Below are 18,849 nucleotides of genomic sequence, written 5' to 3'. Positions count from 1 at the left end.
TACCCACATGTTTTTTGCATGACTTATTTGACAGGTATATTCACAGGTCTTAAAAAAAACTAAACGGTGGCCAAGATCTTAAGCTACAACTGTACATAATAAAATAATTTAGAGTCTTGTGGAAACACGGATTTCATGCTCCTTACCAACAGACACTGCGACACCCGCGTAGACGATAGTTGTTATAAGAATGGCCAACAAAGTGCCTTTTGGTATGGCTTGTTGAGGGTCCTGCAGAATATAAAAACCGACACATGGTTTAATGACACTTGTGCAACAAATCTAATTTTTGACATCTACTTCCACAGATGATACTTACCGCAAGATCACCTGAGATATTTGCTCCTGCTAAGATACCAGTCGCAGCAGGGAAAAAAATGGCAAATATGGTAAAGAAGGTCTCTCCATCTCGGAAGTCTGGCCCAAAGTTTTCACTAAAGATTTCAGCTGGAGGAAGAGAAAAGTAAAAGCAATCCAATTATATGAAGTCTTGGATGGCAGACACAGGAGGCTGCTCACAGCATATCTAACAGCAGCTGTGACTGACAACCTCGGAAAATTGACATTTTTCTCTATGCGTCTAACATGAAGGAAGAACAACCTGACAAACAGCTTTGTGTCAGTGTGACCAAGACACCACTATTGGGACAGTCTATAATCTAAGTGTTTTTCAGTAGTTTCCTATAGAAAGACAAATACTTTACCTTTATAACCAAAGAATCCCCTAGGCTTCTTGTCCTCCATGGGGATAACTGTTCCTATAAAGAAGTCAACTATCGCCAATATTAAAATCACCAACAGCAAGATCTGAGCCTGTAAAAACATGATGTAAAACAATGTAACAAATGTACTAAATCCTTACTAGAAAAATGTAGGAGAGTTTTCCAGAAAAGACTGGGTTTAGTCAATATAGTAACAGTGGGAGACTGCGCTGCAAAATAGTAAATATATTGGCACCACATATGTACATTTTTTACTAGGTGACTTTGCATGAAATAGACCTTGTGCTTCGCCATACCCTAAAAAATAGATATACCAACAGATAGCAGCCCATGTTGGGTGCATGGGGGCCTAATGATTTTAGAAGCTCTCCCTGCACATACACTTTCTGATTGCTGTAAGTATTCACCCATTTTGCGATGAAGCCCCTAAATATTTCTGGTGCAGGCAACTACCTTCATAAGTCACAAGCTTAGTGAAGTGTCCTTAGGAAGTCCACCTGTGTGCAATCTCAGTGTCACATGGTCGGTCAGTATACACACACCTTTTCTGAAAGGACAGAGGCTGCAACACCATTAAGCAGGAGGCACCACTAACCAACCAACACCATAAAGGCCAAAGAGATGTCCAAACAAGTCAGACAAAGTTCTTGAGAAGTACAAGACAGCTTTGGGTTATAAAAAAAAAAAATATCCGTCTCTGATGAAGCACAATCAAATCCATTATCATCAAATGGAAAGCATTTGGTACCACAAACAACCTGCCAAGAGAGGGCTGCCCACTCTCAACCCAGGCAAGAAGGGCAATAATCAGATAGGAAGCTCAGAGACCAAAAGGTAACCCTGAAGGATCTGCAGAGTTCCCAAAGCAGAGACTGAAGTATCTGTCCCTACAACCAAAATAAGTGGTACATTCCAAACAGGTGGCCTTTATGGAAGAGCGGGCAGAAAAAAAATTGTAAGGCTCATTTTGAGCTTGCCAAAAGACATGTGGTGGACTCTCCAAATATGTGGAGGAAGGTGCTGTGGTCAGGGGAGACCAAAATTGAACTTTTTGGCCACCAAGGTAAACACTATGTCTGTCGCCAAACTAACAAAGCTTATCACCTCAGTCACACCAAGAAGACCATCCCCACAGTGAAACATGGTGGTGGCAGAATTATGCTGTGGAGCTATTTGGGAGCAGGTACAGGGAAAATGGATGGTGCGAAATACAGGGATATTCTTGAATAAAACCTGTGAGACTGGGATGGAAGATCAACTTACAAAAAGAGAATGACCCAAAGCATACTGCTAAAGCACTCAAGTGGTTTAAGGGCAAACGTGTAAACGTTTTGGAGTGGTCTAGTCAAAGCACAGACCTTAATCCAAACCGAGATTCTGTGGTCAGACTTCATGACTGCTGTTTACCAGAGGAAAACATCTAACTTGAAAAAGCTGGAGCAGTTTTTACCTTGAGGAACAGGCAAAAATTCCAGTGGTAAGATGTGGAAAGCTCAGATACTTAACCAAAGCGACTTGCCGCTGTAATTGCCTCAAACGGAGGCTGTACAAAATACTGACTTTAGCGGGGTGAATAGATATACACACTGAAGTTTTCAGTTATTTTGTCTTATTTAATGTTTTCTTCACAATAAAAAAAAAAAGACAAAAATGTTCACAGTTGTAGGCATATTCTTTACATGAACTAATCCAAACCCTCAGAAAAAGTTGAAATTCCAGCTTGTGAGGTGGCAAAACATAAGAAATGTCAGAGGGGCGTCGTGGGTGAATATTTTGCAGGCACTGTATCTACACTTTTAGGTGCAGGCATTCCCAATTGTACAATCAGTTTCAGGATTCAGTTACTTACTTTTGCTTCCCACTCCATCCCAGCCACAGAGATCCCAAGCAGCAGCACCACCGTGATGGCACCTATGATGCGGATGTCATTCAGCTCATCCACCATAAGAGCGTTGTGTTCCTACATTAGAGATTAACAGTGTCATCCTTCATATTAAGTAGAATTTGTAGAAATCTATATGCACACTCATCATAATAGCAGGATTAGGTCTTCATTTCATCCAGGCCATTAAACTATACCGTTCTTTGACTGCCCAAATTCACTTAGCGGCAGGCTAGGAGACAGAATACAAAAAAAACTTTCTGTGCACATTGGTCATAAACAGCACTCTAGTGTTCCTAAGAGAGGGCCGCGCACAAGTCCTAGGTATACTGAGCCGATATTTGTAAGGCATTACTATTAGAGCACATTCCTGGAGCGCGGCCAGGGTGAGAAGCCGATGACAGCATCATTGCACCCCGCTCACAATCATCTTCTAGCACGCTTCCCTTGTACCTGGCACTTGTGGCGTTTCTAGAAAGAGGTGCAGGAAAACTTGACTAAATCTAAACCAGGGAATTGGAAAAGAGGAATACGCCCATACTGAAAATAATCAAATAGTCAAACTTTTAGCCACATATTGTTCAGCATACTAAAAAGTCAGTCCGAGTCCATAGAGGACACTAAATTACTGTCTTATACGCACAAATTATGACTATATAGAACTAGTTGAAATACTGTATACTTCTAGTTAAACATCCTAAAACGTTTTCCAATGAGCTACCTACTCTGATGTCTACACTATTTATCAGTATTCAAAGAATGTCCGACTGGCTGCCTTGTATTCTTTAGGACTGGGCAGGACCGCCATCAGGGAATTACTTCCCAGACTAGCGTATGGGGCCCGGTGGGCAGAGGGGCCCCTATCGGCAGGCCAAACCGGGCCCTTAGTGGCGCTGCGGTGCAGAAGTTGAACGCTATTAACATGCGGGCCCGTTCATCAATAGCTAACAGCCGCCAGCCAATTGGAGGCTGGCAGCTGACGTCAGCCGTAGCGCACACGTCGCCGGCGTCTGACGTCATTGTCAGTCGCCGGTGAGTGCGCACTTCAGCTGCGGAGGGAGCTTTGCTTTTTTTTTTTGTTTTTTATTCAAAGTGGCAACCTGGGGGGCAGACAGACATGGGGGCAGAATGCAAGACATGGGGGCAGAATGGATACTGGATGATAGAAGGGCAGGATGATAGAATATGGCTGGAGCCAGGAATGAGACACACGGGGACCAGGATGGGGGATATTATTACCATAGGGGCTAATTAAGGGATATTATTACTGCAGTGATGTATTTATTTTAGTTTTTTGAGAATACTGGTTTAAATGGGGGGAGGTCCTGTTACTGTGCAGAGCGACACTGTCGCCTTTTTGTCTTCATCTGGTGTATTGTAGAAGTTAGGAAAAAATTTAGTAATGTGTTCTGCAAGTGGAGCTCTAGATAACTGTTATTTCCTGCAGAGACGAGCCCTGGCTGGAAGACGTGATGACGGTCTGTGATGGATTAAAGATGAAAAGTGAAGCTGAAGGACTTTACCTAGAGACGTCACTGGTGAGTCAGTGTGTTACCTGTGCATTGACACTATATACAGCGTTCCTGTGTACAATGTCACCAGTGATCACTGTACTGCCTATACACTGTACACTATATACAGAGGTCCTGTGCATAATGTCACCGGTGATCACTATTACCTGTACACTGGCACTATATACAGAGCTCCTGTGTATGTCAGTGGTGATTACTTGCAAACAGACACTGCATACTAAGTACAGATCTCCTGTGTATAATGGCACTTATGGTGATAGTATTATGTTTTTTTTATTAATGATCAGTATTGTAGTATTCAGTCACCATGTGGTGTTAATATGTGGTCTGGGCATGGTGCGGTGGTATTTGTCCCATGTATTTGATACTATTCTGTCACTGTGGTGGTAATATGAGGTCTGGTCATGGTGTGGATGTATTTGTTCCTTTTATGTGGTATTATAGGTCACTATGTGGTGGTAATTTGTGGTCTGGTCATGGTGCGGTGGTATTTGTCTCTTTGGATGTGATATTATTGGTCATTTTAAAAACTGAAAAATAAATAAAAAATATACCTAAATTGTATTGTATATTTTAACATATGTTTAATAGGTTAGAGTAGAGTAGGGCCTGGCCAAAAGTCTACCTTGTCGTGGTGGCAGATTTAAAAAATCTTTTGGCAAAAACAAGAGCTGCTGGCTGTGTGTGTGATCTGGAGATGGGAACTGTTAATGTGTGAATGGTGAGAAGTGGAGTTTTCCAAGAGAGTGCGGTGGGACGGTGGACAGTTCGAGGGGTGAAGCCTGGGCAGAGTCTCAAGAGGGCCCGGAAAATTTTGCCAGTATGGGGCCCCGAAACTCCTAGTGGCAGCCCTGGGACTGGGTTCACCCGGGCATAGCTCACAGCCCATACATGCAGCAATGCCCAAACTGACTGCTGGCCTTCCAAATGTGGCTGTAAGCTGGGGTCTGGAACTCGTGGCCAGTACAGGCATTGCAGCATGTACATGGACAATGAAATACTTCTGAAAATTGCCATCGTCAAGGGCAACCCTATTACTATAGTGATGCTATGCTTTCTACCTACACACATCACTAACAGGAGCGTGAAGGAGTTCCTGCACACTCGGGAAGACTTAATACTAATTCTTATAAACCCGGAGCATGGTTTGTACTGTCTTAACAGGGGTTTGTGCTGTTTGTTAAGCGTGCCTTATTTTATGTAACTCTCATGGGCATCTGTTCCTCTCAGATTCCAAGCAAACATACAATATTTACAAATTGCAGATTCATTTTGTTACATCATTTATATATGAAAATATATGAACATATTCCAAATTATCCTTAAAAAATAAAATGTAAATATTGCAGTGTTCGAAGTCAATCATCTATGTCTAAGGAGAGAAAAAACAGTCTATGCACGGATCACTGGTACAATAGCCATAAGGCACCAATGTCTGAGGGTACATGAATATATATGGTATAAAATATAGCAAATAGATATAAGCTAAAAGAAAAAGAGCAGCAGCAGTAATAAGATATACAAGACATATATGGTATACAAGTGTAATATTTTATATACCTGTAGTAACTCCACAACAGTCTCAGAGAAGCCCACCACATACATGGCAACTGCTACAGCATTGGCAAATGCAAAGATGAGGCCAATTGCACCGCCAAATTCTGGTCCCAAACTTCGAGATATTAAGTAGTATGCCCCTCCTAAAACACAGAACAACATTATTATAAACAAGCAGTACATTCTTATGGACTATAGAGGACTGAATAGTGTAACAAGACAGCAGTAAGATTGCCAGGGACAGTTTTTAACTTAAAGACAATCTGTCACTAGGTTTTTGCTATCCAATTCAAGAGCAGCAAAATGTAAGGGCAGAGACCCCGATACCAGCGATGTGTCACTTACTCGGCGGCTTGCTGACGTTTTTAATAAAACACCGGTGTAGCTCCTGAATGCAGAGTCTTGCTCTACGTAACCTCACCCACACCAGTGATGGGCAGCTCTCTGTTTACACTGCATAGACAAAGCTGCCAATCAGTGGTGAGGGTGGGGTTATACAGAGCTCATGAATAAGGAGGCCTACCTGGCAGCAGGTTTAATAGTCCTCTAGTGATAAAGTCACTGTATTATCAGCAGGAGATTATCAGACTAGTAAGCGGCCCTGTAAGTGACACATCGCTACAGTCAGGGTCTATGGCTCTCCATTATGCTGCTCTCAGATGGGGTAACAAAAATTTGGTGACGAATTCTCTTGAATTAATTGAACCAAGCTGGTCAAACACACGAATTTGGTCCTTGGTGCAACCTAACATAGGAGAGAGGCACACAGGGAAATGTGCCGCTTAACATGAATGTAATACCAGTAGGAGTCAGACACTGCTGCTGGCTGCTTACCTTCCAGGAGAACAAAGTACAAGTGGAAATGAAACCTGCCTGACAAAGTTGTTATACCTGGTCAATTGTGCTGAATTTGGCAGGTTGCGGTGACATTCCTAATGTGTATTGCCACCTTTATCGCCATTGATTAGATTCCTGTAGGAGAAAGTTTCCTTCACTAAACTAATATAATGGAAGGCTAAGGCTGCGTTCACACGTTGCTTTTTTTCACGTTTTCGCGGCGGTTTTTAATGTGATTTTGCAGTGAAAACGCAAAAAAACAGCATCCCATGCAATCCTATGGGATTCCGCAATGCTGTGCTAATGCTGTGGATTTTCCCGCAGCAGAATCACAATGTGGAAAAATATGCAGCATGCTCATTAATTTAGCGGAATCGCTGCGATTCCATCTACATAGGAATGCATTGTTCTGCTTACTTTCCGCATGTGGCTGTGCCCACCATGCAAAAAGTAAGCAGAACATTTGCGGATGGTATCCTGGGGGTGGAGGAGAGGAGACTGTCTTCCAGGCTGTGTGTACCATGTCCCTGTAAAAAATAGAGGAAAAAACAAAAAAAAAAAAAAAACAAACAAAAAAAAAAATCGGGTTATATTCACCTTCCGGTGTGCCGCGCAGCCTTACACATGCTCCCGCCAGCTCCCGTTCCCAGTAATGCCTTGCGGCAAGGACCTGTGATGACGTAGCGGTCTCACAAGACCGCTACATCAAAGGTCTCGCAAGGCATTACTGGGAACCGGAGCATCGCGATGATCAGGAAGGCTGCGCGGGACATCGGAAGGTGAGAAAAACACGATTTTTTTTTTTTAATTATTTTTAACATTAGATCTTTTTACTACAGATGCTGCATAGGCAGTCTCAATAGTAAAAAGTTGGTCACACTAGTGAAACACTGTTTGATGAGTGTGACCAACCTGTCAATCAGTTCTCCAAGCGATGCTACAGATCGCTTGGAAAACGCTAGCATTCTGCAAGCTAATTATTCTTGCAAACTGCTAATTTTTCCGTGGGAAAATCACGGGAAGTTAAAATGCGGTTTTCCCGCGGTAACTTCCGCGGGCGTTCCGCAACGTGTGCACATAGCCTAAGAAACAAGCAAAATATAATAAAATTTTGCCATTTACTTCCCTATTATCTATATTATCTACAGGGTGAAAACTATAGCTGATACCCCATCCAGTGTTTCCTGTGGGAGTCCCTACAGAAGGTTAGTAAATAACGTGAAAAAGTCGCAGTGAAAGAAGACTGTTCCCCTGTAAGTCAGCACTTTGTGGCCTTTGTAAGTAACACAATCAGCACTACTGGTCATCCTAAACCAATCCTGAGACAGATAATATACAAGGAAAGCCAATACACAATATGGTCAGGGTCAATGGGGTCAGAGGCTGGCTTCAAGCACATTATGTAAAACTAAAAAAGTTCTGCTCCACCACTGTTAACCCTAATATTTCTCGCTATACCATATTGACTCGCAAAAATGTGATGGGTTTTAGCTCTCTGGTAGACAAGTGTATACGCACTGGCACAGGGTTCTTATAATCAAAAACCAGCATAAGGGTATTGTCCATCATAAACTTTACAGCTCCAAAACTAAAGCAGGTTTTCTCCAGTACAAATGAATAACAGTCGTTTTTTCAGGCACAATGAAACAAAATAAATCCAGCAGCCTCATCAATCTCAGTACACCAGCAGTCTAAACCTGTCTTACAAACACAACTCTATTCAGCTCCAGCCCAAACTCAACTCTGCTGAGCTAACCCAGCTGCTGTTATTAGGCCTGTAAGCCACAGGCTGAATTAGGAGAATGACCTCTCTCCTTCCTGACACTTTTGGTTGCTCCTAAATCCCAGACCCAAAATCCAGTCAAATTAAAACTTTCTCAGTAACCTAGTGTTACTGGTATGGACTTTACCTTATCGAAGCCAACTACCTTGGTGACACATCTGCCATCCACGACCTTACCTCCTTTTCATACAACCAGTATTACATTTTTTCATCTATGATGCTGCTTAAAGATTGGCCATGCAGGTAAAGGTGTTGTAAGGTCATATCAGATAGGACATCAATCAGTGGGGTCAACACCCAACACCTCCACTGATCAGCTATTAGCTCAGGCGCCAGCTAGATGCAGCAAACACAGGACTATGTAGCTTCATTCAATGTGTAGAGTCTGCTGCTGAGATCTGCAAAACTCACTATCCGAGAGAGTAGTAGCTGATTAGTAGGGAAGATTTAAAGGGGATGGCCACTTCTCTTTATTTTCCATGTTTGGGGACATGATTTTGTGTCACTTCCCAAGTATTAGAGATTCTCTCCCTTTAGTTGTTAGCGCAAGCTCTTCTGTCCATGTAATGCCATCTGATGGAGGAACATGTAACTGGCCCAATCCATCAGCCTCCTTCAATTAACAGCCTTCCCATGTGAATTTTTTCAAGTGGAGGAGGCAGATGCATACTGGTGATTTTGCAGTAAGATCCTCTGTCGATTTACAGTTGTGGTATATAAGAGTAGGTCCTTGTTCATTGAAACAGGGAAATTTAAAAAAAAAAAAAAAAAAAAAAAAAAAAAAAAAACACACACAACCACAACATGCAAGGACTTCTCTAATCTAAAAAACATTCTGTGGTTGTCCTGCTGTTTGGTCGTACATGATAAACATCTGGATAGAACATTACGTTGGTCTCCTGCACATACAACATCAAATTGGTCTCCTACGCATCTATAAATTCCCCAAGCAGACCTGGGAATATCACTTAGCCTGTCACAGTCATCTGAAAATCTATAGCTAGTGGTATCCTCCCTGCAGCCCTTCACCCCCCAATACCCTGCATCTGATAGAGTCCAAGTAGCTAAGGATATTCATCAACCATGGAGCGTTAGACCCCTACCAGCTAGGACTGTACTCTTATGCATAAAAATGCAGGATGGAAACACAAAAATGTAAAGAACATATCAAGTTCTTACATCAAATATTTTAAATTTTACATTTGGCAGAAAGCATTAAATAACGCTTATACTTAATGGTACGAGGAAACCCCTGGGCTTTTGTATGCTTTAACTTGTTCCAAAGAAGCAGAAGTTGCTCACTATAGCACAGTGTTCTGTAAACTGTGGCTTACCAGCTGTAGAGGGACTACAACTTCCAGAATGCGCTGTGGATGTCATCGTAGGCTGGGCAATGTATGTAGGTTTCATTTAGTTTGCAGAACACTGCAGTTACACAAGCATCTCAATCCACTTTTCTATTAAATATATAACTGGAATCTTACAATCAATTTTCACAAGAAATACATCTAGGCGGGGAGAGGCCAAATACAGAAGAAACTCTGTTGCTCAAAATCATTTTACAGAAGTCACAAAGAAAGAAACTTATTGGTGCTCAGGGGATAGCGAAAAAGTAATGAGAAGGAAGAGGCAAAAAAAACACCAGTACAATCTAAAAAAAAAAAAGGAAAAAAAAAAAAAAGCGTACGCTGTCCTCATTAGCAAGTGACACTACACTCTGTAGGGATGTCGGCAGTCACGCTCCTCTTCTGAACACATGGGAGCCAAGATTCACACCAGCCATAACTACTCACTAGAAAATAAAGGGCTTCAAAGGCTTTTATTCTGGTACCAATTCCAATAGCTGGAAACAGACTGAAGTCCGGCACCTGATATCCATCCACAAGGTGGTTATGTCACACTTACCAGGACGTATTAAAGGACATTATTTCCCCAGCTACAGGATCAGGGATAAATACAGTACAATGGCTCAATACAGCATTGGGTAGTTTTTATTCCTGCGCCTCTCTGTTCCCGAGACATGTCCCCCTTTTCTCTGTACATAAATAGTCTGTTTTCCAATTACCGTAGACGTGGTCCTCAGAAAAGTTGAAGACCACACACATTTAGATAGAAATACTAGATGTAGATCAAAAACAAGGGGCCGTATCTCAGAATAGGGAAAAGCAGGAACAGAAGAAAAACAATGTCAGATTCAGGAGAACAGCGGCTTTTACACCAAGTACAAAAATCTACGGAAAAGGACAAGTCCTCTTGAAGGCTGGTCAAAATGGTCTGAGGGAGGACTGGCCCAAAACATTACCACAACATATAGTCTAAACATGGCTATGCACCATATATCTACTAGCCGAGCTTTTCAACTCACTTTACAAAGTCAGTGACATTGCACTGGGGGTATTGTTAGTTTATAGCCATGACCTAGCGAAAATGTTATACCGTACACCAAATTTTAGCGCAAATTATTGGTGAAAAAGTAATAGCTGGTGTAAACGTAGACCAGCAGTGAAAAGAGGCACATTTATTACACCACACTGCCCATTTTCATAAATTCGGCATTGACAGATTAAGTCAAAGTTTAAACTGTCCAAAAAAATTTGCCAGTTTACAAAATTAAAACAAGAAAGAAAATCATGCATTTAACAAGAAATACATTTCTGTTAGGTGCATGTACAATACAGTGTATTCGCTCCATACACCGCTGTCGTCAGGGTAAGTGCTCCTGGGAACATAGGAAGCCTTAAATGCTGCTGCGTTCAGCAATTCTTAAGGCTCAAATATATAATGTATGAGGTGGTTTTGACTCCAGCATTACAAGGAACAGAGTGTCAAAACGATGAGATAGACAAACTCTAAGACGGAACACAAGTTTTGATTTTTGCAAATGCAACATGACATTTCCAGACTTAGAGCGGACCACAAGATGCTCATCATTCCCGCAGGCCGGTGCCTACATGCATGTCTATAGCAGATGACCATGTTAAAGACTGACAAAGACAACTTATATTACTGCTGATCAGTAAGCAAGCCGAAAGAAAAATAATCTTACTCTTTGGAGACAAAGCAACAGCAGCACAAGGAGACATCAAGGTCATAGCGAAACATATTTACCTCCTTTCACAAAGCCGTTTGTAGCAATGGCCGAAGTAGACAATCCAGTGATAGTTGTCACCACAGTGGCCATACCAATGACAACGACACTCAAGCCTGAGAATAGGAAGAAAACTTTAAATAGTAAGCTCAATAGCAGGAATTAAAATTTTATATATATATATATATATATATATATATATATATATATATATTCTACAATATACACATGTCACCATATCCCAGAATTCCATTTTCAAATAACTTTATTAAAATTTTCAAAATTAACTGTAGTCATGCTACAATAATATGATAAGGTAGAGTTTGCATTGAAATATAAATTATCCCAGAATTCCAAGCGGAGGAAGTTCACCGACTGCCATAATGGGACACCCAAGTGATGGGTGTCTCAATAAGGTAACTGCTGCTGGCACCAACCTATTGTGCGGTACCACCAGCGTTACACCGTCGCACTGCGCCTGCGTGAATTCCACACAGGCGCAGTGAATCATTCGGCTGATCCCGGCGGGAGATGCGTGACGTGTCTACAGGCAGAGGAAGCCGGTCACATTAAAGGGGTTTTCCCATGAATGAAAGTTCATTTTTAAAACTGTCTGTGTCTGACCGTGTACGGAGCATAACACACCTCCTGGGCAGGGGAGGAAGCAAAAGACAATACTGGCATTACAGCAGGAGATCACAGAGGATTCATTTTGTGAGGTAAAATATCTCACCGACTGTTTTTAAACAATATTTACCTCACAAAATGTATCCTCTGCGATCTCCTGCTGTAATGTCAGTATTGTCTTTTGCTTCCTCCCCTGCCCAGAGCTGTGGTATGTTCTGTACACGGTCAGACACAGGGGTGAGAGACAGACCATGGGGGGGGGACAGTACAAACGGGATAGCACATGAGGGGAGAACACAGCACAGGAAGGATAGAGACAGCAAAAAGGGGGATAGCACATGGGGTAGACAGGTCAAAGAGAGCACAGACGGGAGAAGTCAGCAAATGGGGAAAGAGAGAGTGGATAGGTGGGTGAGCACATGGGGGAGATTCTCAACACTGCAAAGCCTGCCCCCATCGTGACATTACCGCCCTCCCGATGCAATAGCATCAGGCCTCCATCTAGTAAATACATAATATAAAAACACAAATATAAATATACACACATTATAATAAAATATATACATATTATATATATTTTACACATACACACATCTATTAGTTACGGCCTTAAAAGGGTTATTCCCAGAGTAACAGGAAATGCTCAATCCATACAGTGGGAGATAACTTATTGATCGTGGTCCTACCACTGTGCGAAAGCTCCCGCTCTACGCCATTCATGGTCTATGGGACTCCCAGATATGTATAGTGCTCCTCTAGATTTCTGGGAGTCCCATAAACAATTAATGGAGTGTAGGTCAAGCATCCACTACAGCCATGAAAGAGTAACAGAGGTCTCGGGGACAGCATGGTGAAAAACCAGAATAGCTGAAAATTATAATTATGTGTATATTGGATATACTTATGACCCATGCACGATATCAGTGTTTGAAAAGTGCAGCTCTAAGAATTACATTAATAGATGTCTTACCATAACGGTGTCGGTGCCATATGATTAAGGGGGTTGTCCTCTACTAGGCAACCCAGCAAGGAAAAAAAAAAAAAAAAAAAGGAAAGAAAAGAAAATACCCTCCTGTTGACAAAATTGATGGTAAACAGGTGCTCGAGGACGTTATGGCACAGCTCCTCTACACTCTGTGCAGCATCCCGTGTAAAAATTCTGCAGGGTCTTCAGGCCAGTTTCGCAACCAATCAGCAACTGGTCTGGGAGTGGAGTATTTTTATATTTTTCACTTAACTGGGCTCATTAATAATGGGATGTCAAGCAGAGGACAAAACCTTTAGGCTGTGTGCCCACGTTGCGTTTTTTTAAGCATTTCCGCAGCGTTTGTGCCGGCTCAGACGCTGCAGAAACGCTTAAAAGAAGCTTCACATTAAATTGCATGCGTTTTTGGATTTTTGTGCCAATGCATGCGTTTTCAAACGCTCAGGAATCGCTTAGCAGCTAAAAACGCAGCATGCTCAATTTCCGCATTGCTGAGCGTTTTCAGTCTATGTGCCCACGTTAGCGTTTTTTAAACGCTCAGGAAACGGATCCCCTTCCCAGAAAACGTGCGTTTTATTTCCGCGCAATTTTGAAGCGATTTTTCCGCACGTTTTCTGGGAACATTGGAGAAGGCTAAAAACGCTCAGCAATGCAGAAATTAATGAGCATGCGGTGTTTTTAGCTGCTAAGCGATTCCCGAGCGTTTAAAAACGCATGCATTGGCACAAAAAGCCAAAAACGCATGCAATTTAATGTGAAGCTTCTTTTAAGCGTTTCTGCAGCGTCTGATCCGGCACATACACTGCGGAAACGCTTACAAAAATGCAACGTGAGCACACAGCCTAAGCCTTCCCTAATGTTCCCAGAAAACGCGCGTCAAAAACGAACATCTTTTGTGCAAGAAACGCGTGGAAAAAAGACGCATGTTTTCTGGGTAGGGGATCAGTTTCCTGAGCGTTTAAAACTGCTAACGTGGGCACATAGCCTAAAACAGTGTTTTCGATTAAAGTATTTAATGTTGAGCTACTATAAAAATAAAAATTGGCTGCCAAGATTCTCCAAGTGGCTCCTAATATCAACCATGCTATATGCCTAGTGGATGATTATTCCACTACACAAATCAGATTACCATGAAAAAGGTGGGAGGGCAGCTTTTTTTCACGCTTGGCAAACAAGACACATTTAGACATATTATGAAATCTGTCTACTTCAAGCCTAAAACAAGAAAATATAGTTTTCAGTGTGTGCAGTAAGTATCTGTAATATTGCAAAGATGAGTCTGCGTGTGAGCGCGGAGAGGGAAACATCAAAAGCTGCCTCTGACACTTACGTGAAAATTACTTTTACATCTCTCTGGCATTTCACAGGCAGAGGATATGTCAGAACTCTTCTGCTCCACTACAGCAGATCATACGCTCTCTAGCGGAGCCGCACTTTTAGATCTTTCTTATTATAATAAACAAAATCAGAACATACCGATTCCAGCATGGCCGACGATCCACGACAACCGAATGAACAGCATCACCCCCCATATATTCAGCATGCATCGTACCTAGGTTACAGGAAAAGTAAAATGAATTTACCTTATAACCCTAACTAATTCCAAGATTATCTTCTATCATATGATCTAGTTTTCTGTGAACTTAGATCATGATCTAAAACTGGAAATTGGGTTTAATGGGAACCTGATAGGAGACCAGGGTTGCCAACCATGCAGAAATTTCAGGATAGTCCATAAAAATAGGGATCTTTGCCTCTCAAAAAAAAAAAAAAAAAAAAACCACACATAGGGCGTCCCTGATTTTTTTTTTTTTAACGAACTTATATAGGTTAAATTGCCTATAATAATATTTTTTAGGTGAATGCAGCTGATGTCTTCATATCAGAATTATGGGCTGTAGACAAGGATCACTTATAGTCAGAATGACTTATTATGGTTTTACAATGTGTCCATAACAAATACTTTCCGTCAGTGATTTTTTGAGAAGCAATCGAGAAATAAAAAAAAAAAAAAAAAAAGAGCCAGGTTGGCAACCCTGAGACGCCTGCAGCCCAAACCATGCCCCACATGAATCAGAGCCTGGATGTGTGATTGGAGCAGTACATGTTCAATTCTGAAAAGGCAACATTTCAGAGAACGCATACTTTGAAAAGCCAACCAGGGACTCCTTGAGTAGCATGACTAGTCCAAGAGGCTAATATCCCCACCTTGCTCCCCTTGTCAGACAGGTCTCGAACGTACTGCTCCCCCTTGTCTGACAGATCTCTCCATGTAACATCTATAGAGACAGAACTGTCAATCAAGGGAAGCAGGGCAGGGAGAGGCGGTGCAGACCTGCCTAGGACAAGTCATCCAAAAAACGCAGACCACCCAGCAGACTTTCAAAATATGTTTTCTCTGAAGCATTTAAAAAAAAGCCGGGTTCAGATGGGCATGATGAAGATCGGGCAGCTGTGGCTGGCTCTATGCTCTTCCATACTGCTCACAGGTGCAGGAGCTGCTTTAACTGCATGCATTATACCAGTGTGTAAAACTGACCAAATTAGTTCATGATTAGTGATGAGCGAACGGATCATGGATAACGGAGTGATGTTCGAGTCCCTGTGGCTGCATGATTCATGGCTGTTAAGACAGCAGCAACACATGCGGGGATTGCCCGTTTGTTAGGGAATCACCGCACGTGTTGCAGGGGTCAAACAGCCACAAGTCATGCAGCCACAGGGACTCAAACATATTATTCAAGCGCGCCCAAGATACTCAGGTAACACCCGACCATAACACATTATCCGAGCACGTTCGCTCATCACTATTCATGATGCAATGATCTGCCATGTGCACTGGCTATAATGCAGGCGTGTGCTCTCCATGTTGCACATGGAGCAAATACATGCTCATCTGAATTAGCTCCTAAATAATGCAGCCAGTGTCTGATTCACGCTGCCCACGGTATCATTAGAGCTAAAAAAAAAAAAAAAAAAAAAAAAAAAAAAACACAATAGTTTAATATAGATATTGTAACACTATGAACACAGAAAATTCAGACATACAAACTACTAAAAGTATGGCGTATCTAGCTGTAATATGGCTTCCTATAAAGCAATGTGGGTAGATACTGTATACTGTACAATTCTTATAATCTGACATCTGCGACCCCTAATATCTGCCAGATTAGGACAATCCTGAATGATTGGGCTGCTCTGGAAAGGTGCAACATCGGGACCTCTCTCTGTCTTCAGTTCTCCCCTAGTAGAGGAAGTGCAATGTATTTCGTGCCTTCCTTTACCCAGCGTCCCTTGCTGCAGAAGACGCTTGTCTCATGACCGGCCCCTCTCCCCTTTACTCTTTTGTTCCCCCGAGCAGTGATGACACGGGAAGATTTCCTGTCATAGCAACTGGGAAACAGCTGCATTACATTTTATAAACTGCAAGATTAGTTAGATCACATCTAAAATTAGAGACCGTCCTAAGTGGTAGCTCAATTACAGCAGCCGAAAATGAGGTTTAACCCCTTTTCCCATTAATCCCCACAGCGTGGCCTCAGCACATGTACAGCGTGTGTCTAATGCACAAACAATGAACAGGTTTGGGGTCTTCTTTAGGGCTCTCCACGCCACTACAGACAGGGAGACAACAAAACTCTCGTGGGAACACTAGGAGGCCATTGGCTTGGGTCCGCAAAGTCTGGGACATTTATTTCATGAAAGGTTTTCACCTAAATCTTGGTAACGATAATTTGCTCTACATGAACAAATACGGTAAAAAAACTTGTACCGGGTCAGAACATTCGTAACTTCTGCGGTTTTAATTACTAAGGGGTTTCAGCACCCGGACTCCACTGATCAAAACTGTGGGCATGTCACTGACATTATATCGTGTTTATCTTTAAATGCTAAAATGCTCGGTAACCTTTTCACTATTGTGAAACAAGTGTTCCACATGCATCGGTAGGGGTTTGCAAAGACCCGAGAGCTCTCTATAAGGCTGACCGGAAAGGACTAGATATGAAGTGTGGAGGGATTTTGGGAAACAAGTGAATATCTACAAAGATTTTATTTGGTTCCTAGTAAAAGAACTGATACAATTATCAGTCACTGTGACGGGACTCATTGGTAACGCTTCAGAACTTGGCTAGCTGTGGTTAAATTACTTAACGAAAACCTACTCACCAATACTCCTTTAATCCAGCCAAATTTTACTACTCCTTTTCCATCGGCAACATGATTGGTGACAGCATCTCCTGTCGGTGTTCCATCATCTCCATTGGCAAAACCATCTTCAAACGGTTCCTGAAAAACCCAACAGGACACAGGAATATTAGTGAAATACGTTGCACTCTTTCCTGAATGTGAACAATAAGGTAAATGTAGATCATTTGAACATTTTTGCAAAGCAAAATTAATATAAGCAGCAGAGGATTTTACATTAAGTAAAAGGTCTAACCAGGCACTCGTCCTTCCAGGGTTCAAATGATATGAAGTTGTATAACAGGTAAAATACGCAGGCAACAAAGTGTGGTGGAGGGGGGTAGCTATAGGTTTATCTATTCGTTATACAGTTATTATTCAAACCTACAGTAGTGTTCAAAATAATAGCAGCGCGTTCATCAACATGAGCTAATCACACAATCTTTATACTACTAGTTTTTATTTCCAGCATTGGGAACATTGCATGCTGTTTTTCTAAGTCAAAACATGAAGAGAAATGTATAGAATGGCAACTATTTTACAGAAAACGAAAAATGAACATTGGGCTGTTCTAAAAAATAGCAGCGTCTGCATTTGTCTTTACAAACTCACAATATCTACTTTTTTGTGGATTTAGCATTCCTGTGAATCACTAACCTAATATTTAGCTGTATACCCATAGCATTTTAGACCTGCTTCACATCTAGCACCTGTTATTCCAGCCCAGGATTCACGGACTACATCCCACAATTTTTGGCATTTGTTGGCTTTGCCTCAGTCACCCCACAAGTGTTCTCTCGGATTAAGGTCCAGGGATTGGGTTGCCATTCCATTAGCTCAATTTTATTGGACTGGAACAAAGATTTTGCTCATTTACTGGTGTGTTTATGGTCATTGTCATGTTGAAACAACCATTTCAAGGGCTCTTCAGGGTAAGGCAACATAACCTCTTCAAGTATTTTAATATATACCAACTGTCCATGGTATGTGGTAAAGAGGTCCGGCACCATAGTAAGAGAAACATGCCCATATCATGATGCTTGCGCCACCATGCTTCACTGGCTTCAGAGTGTAATGCTTATCCATTTCTCTTTAGTCAGTGGGACTTCTTGCTAAGAGATTAGCTTCACACAGGCATCTTCTGTCACAGTCCTCACAGGTATCTCGAGACTGTCCTTGAGCATCCTGGAGCTAATCAGTGGCTGAGCCTTTGCCATTCTGGCTATTCTTCCATTCAGTCAAACGGTAGTCTCCTGTTTTCTGCCACATCTCTCTGGTTTGGCTTTCTATAACACTTCCCGAATAAGCTGCAGAGGGAAACCGGATACCTGGAGCGCTCCCAATAATCAGATGTCCGGATCCACAGCTGCATGTGTTGCGGCTGTGTGACAGTCACATACATGGAGAGCCCAACAAACATGCAGGAGGGAGCTGAACAAATTCGCTCAACTCTAATGCAGATCATGAATGCGGAGTCTGTTGGTTTTCTTAGAATCTACTGCACCAACAGGTAAATTGGCATGTGGTAATATCATTTATACCAAAAACAGTGATTAATCTGGTTATATTGGACTGCTATTATATTGAACACTACTGTACATGTCCCCATAGTTGCAGAGAGTAAAAAATCTGTAATGCTCCTGCATCCCAT

The 18,849-nt window shown here is 42.0% G+C and overlaps 1 protein-coding gene across 2 annotated transcripts in view; it reads right to left on the bottom strand.

The window, feature by feature from the left end:
* The window catches only part of SLC12A2 (solute carrier family 12 member 2), a 128,102-nt gene that overhangs the window by 52,232 nt on the left and 57,021 nt on the right, over nt 1-18,849 (bottom strand). For both annotated transcript variants that reach the window (XM_073557738.1, XM_073557739.1), the window contains 8 exons: nt 17,181-17,300; nt 14,490-14,565; nt 11,422-11,517; nt 5,697-5,836; nt 2,572-2,682; nt 705-813; nt 320-447; nt 147-231 (listed from right to left, as the gene is read on the bottom strand). In XM_073557738.1, the coding sequence (XP_073413839.1) occupies nt 147-231; nt 320-447; nt 705-813; nt 2,572-2,682; nt 5,697-5,836; nt 11,422-11,517; nt 14,490-14,565; nt 17,181-17,300 (865 nt within the window). The remainder of the gene's footprint in view (nt 1-146; nt 232-319; nt 448-704; nt 814-2,571; nt 2,683-5,696; nt 5,837-11,421; nt 11,518-14,489; nt 14,566-17,180; nt 17,301-18,849) is intronic.

This window comes from Dendrobates tinctorius, unplaced genomic scaffold (assembly GCF_039654945.1).
Source record: "Dendrobates tinctorius isolate UK_male_01 unplaced genomic scaffold, ASM3965494v1 ptg000003l, whole genome shotgun sequence".
NCBI lineage: Eukaryota > Metazoa > Chordata > Amphibia > Anura > Dendrobatidae > Dendrobates > Dendrobates tinctorius.
This window is presented reverse-complemented; position numbering and strand designations above follow the sequence as displayed.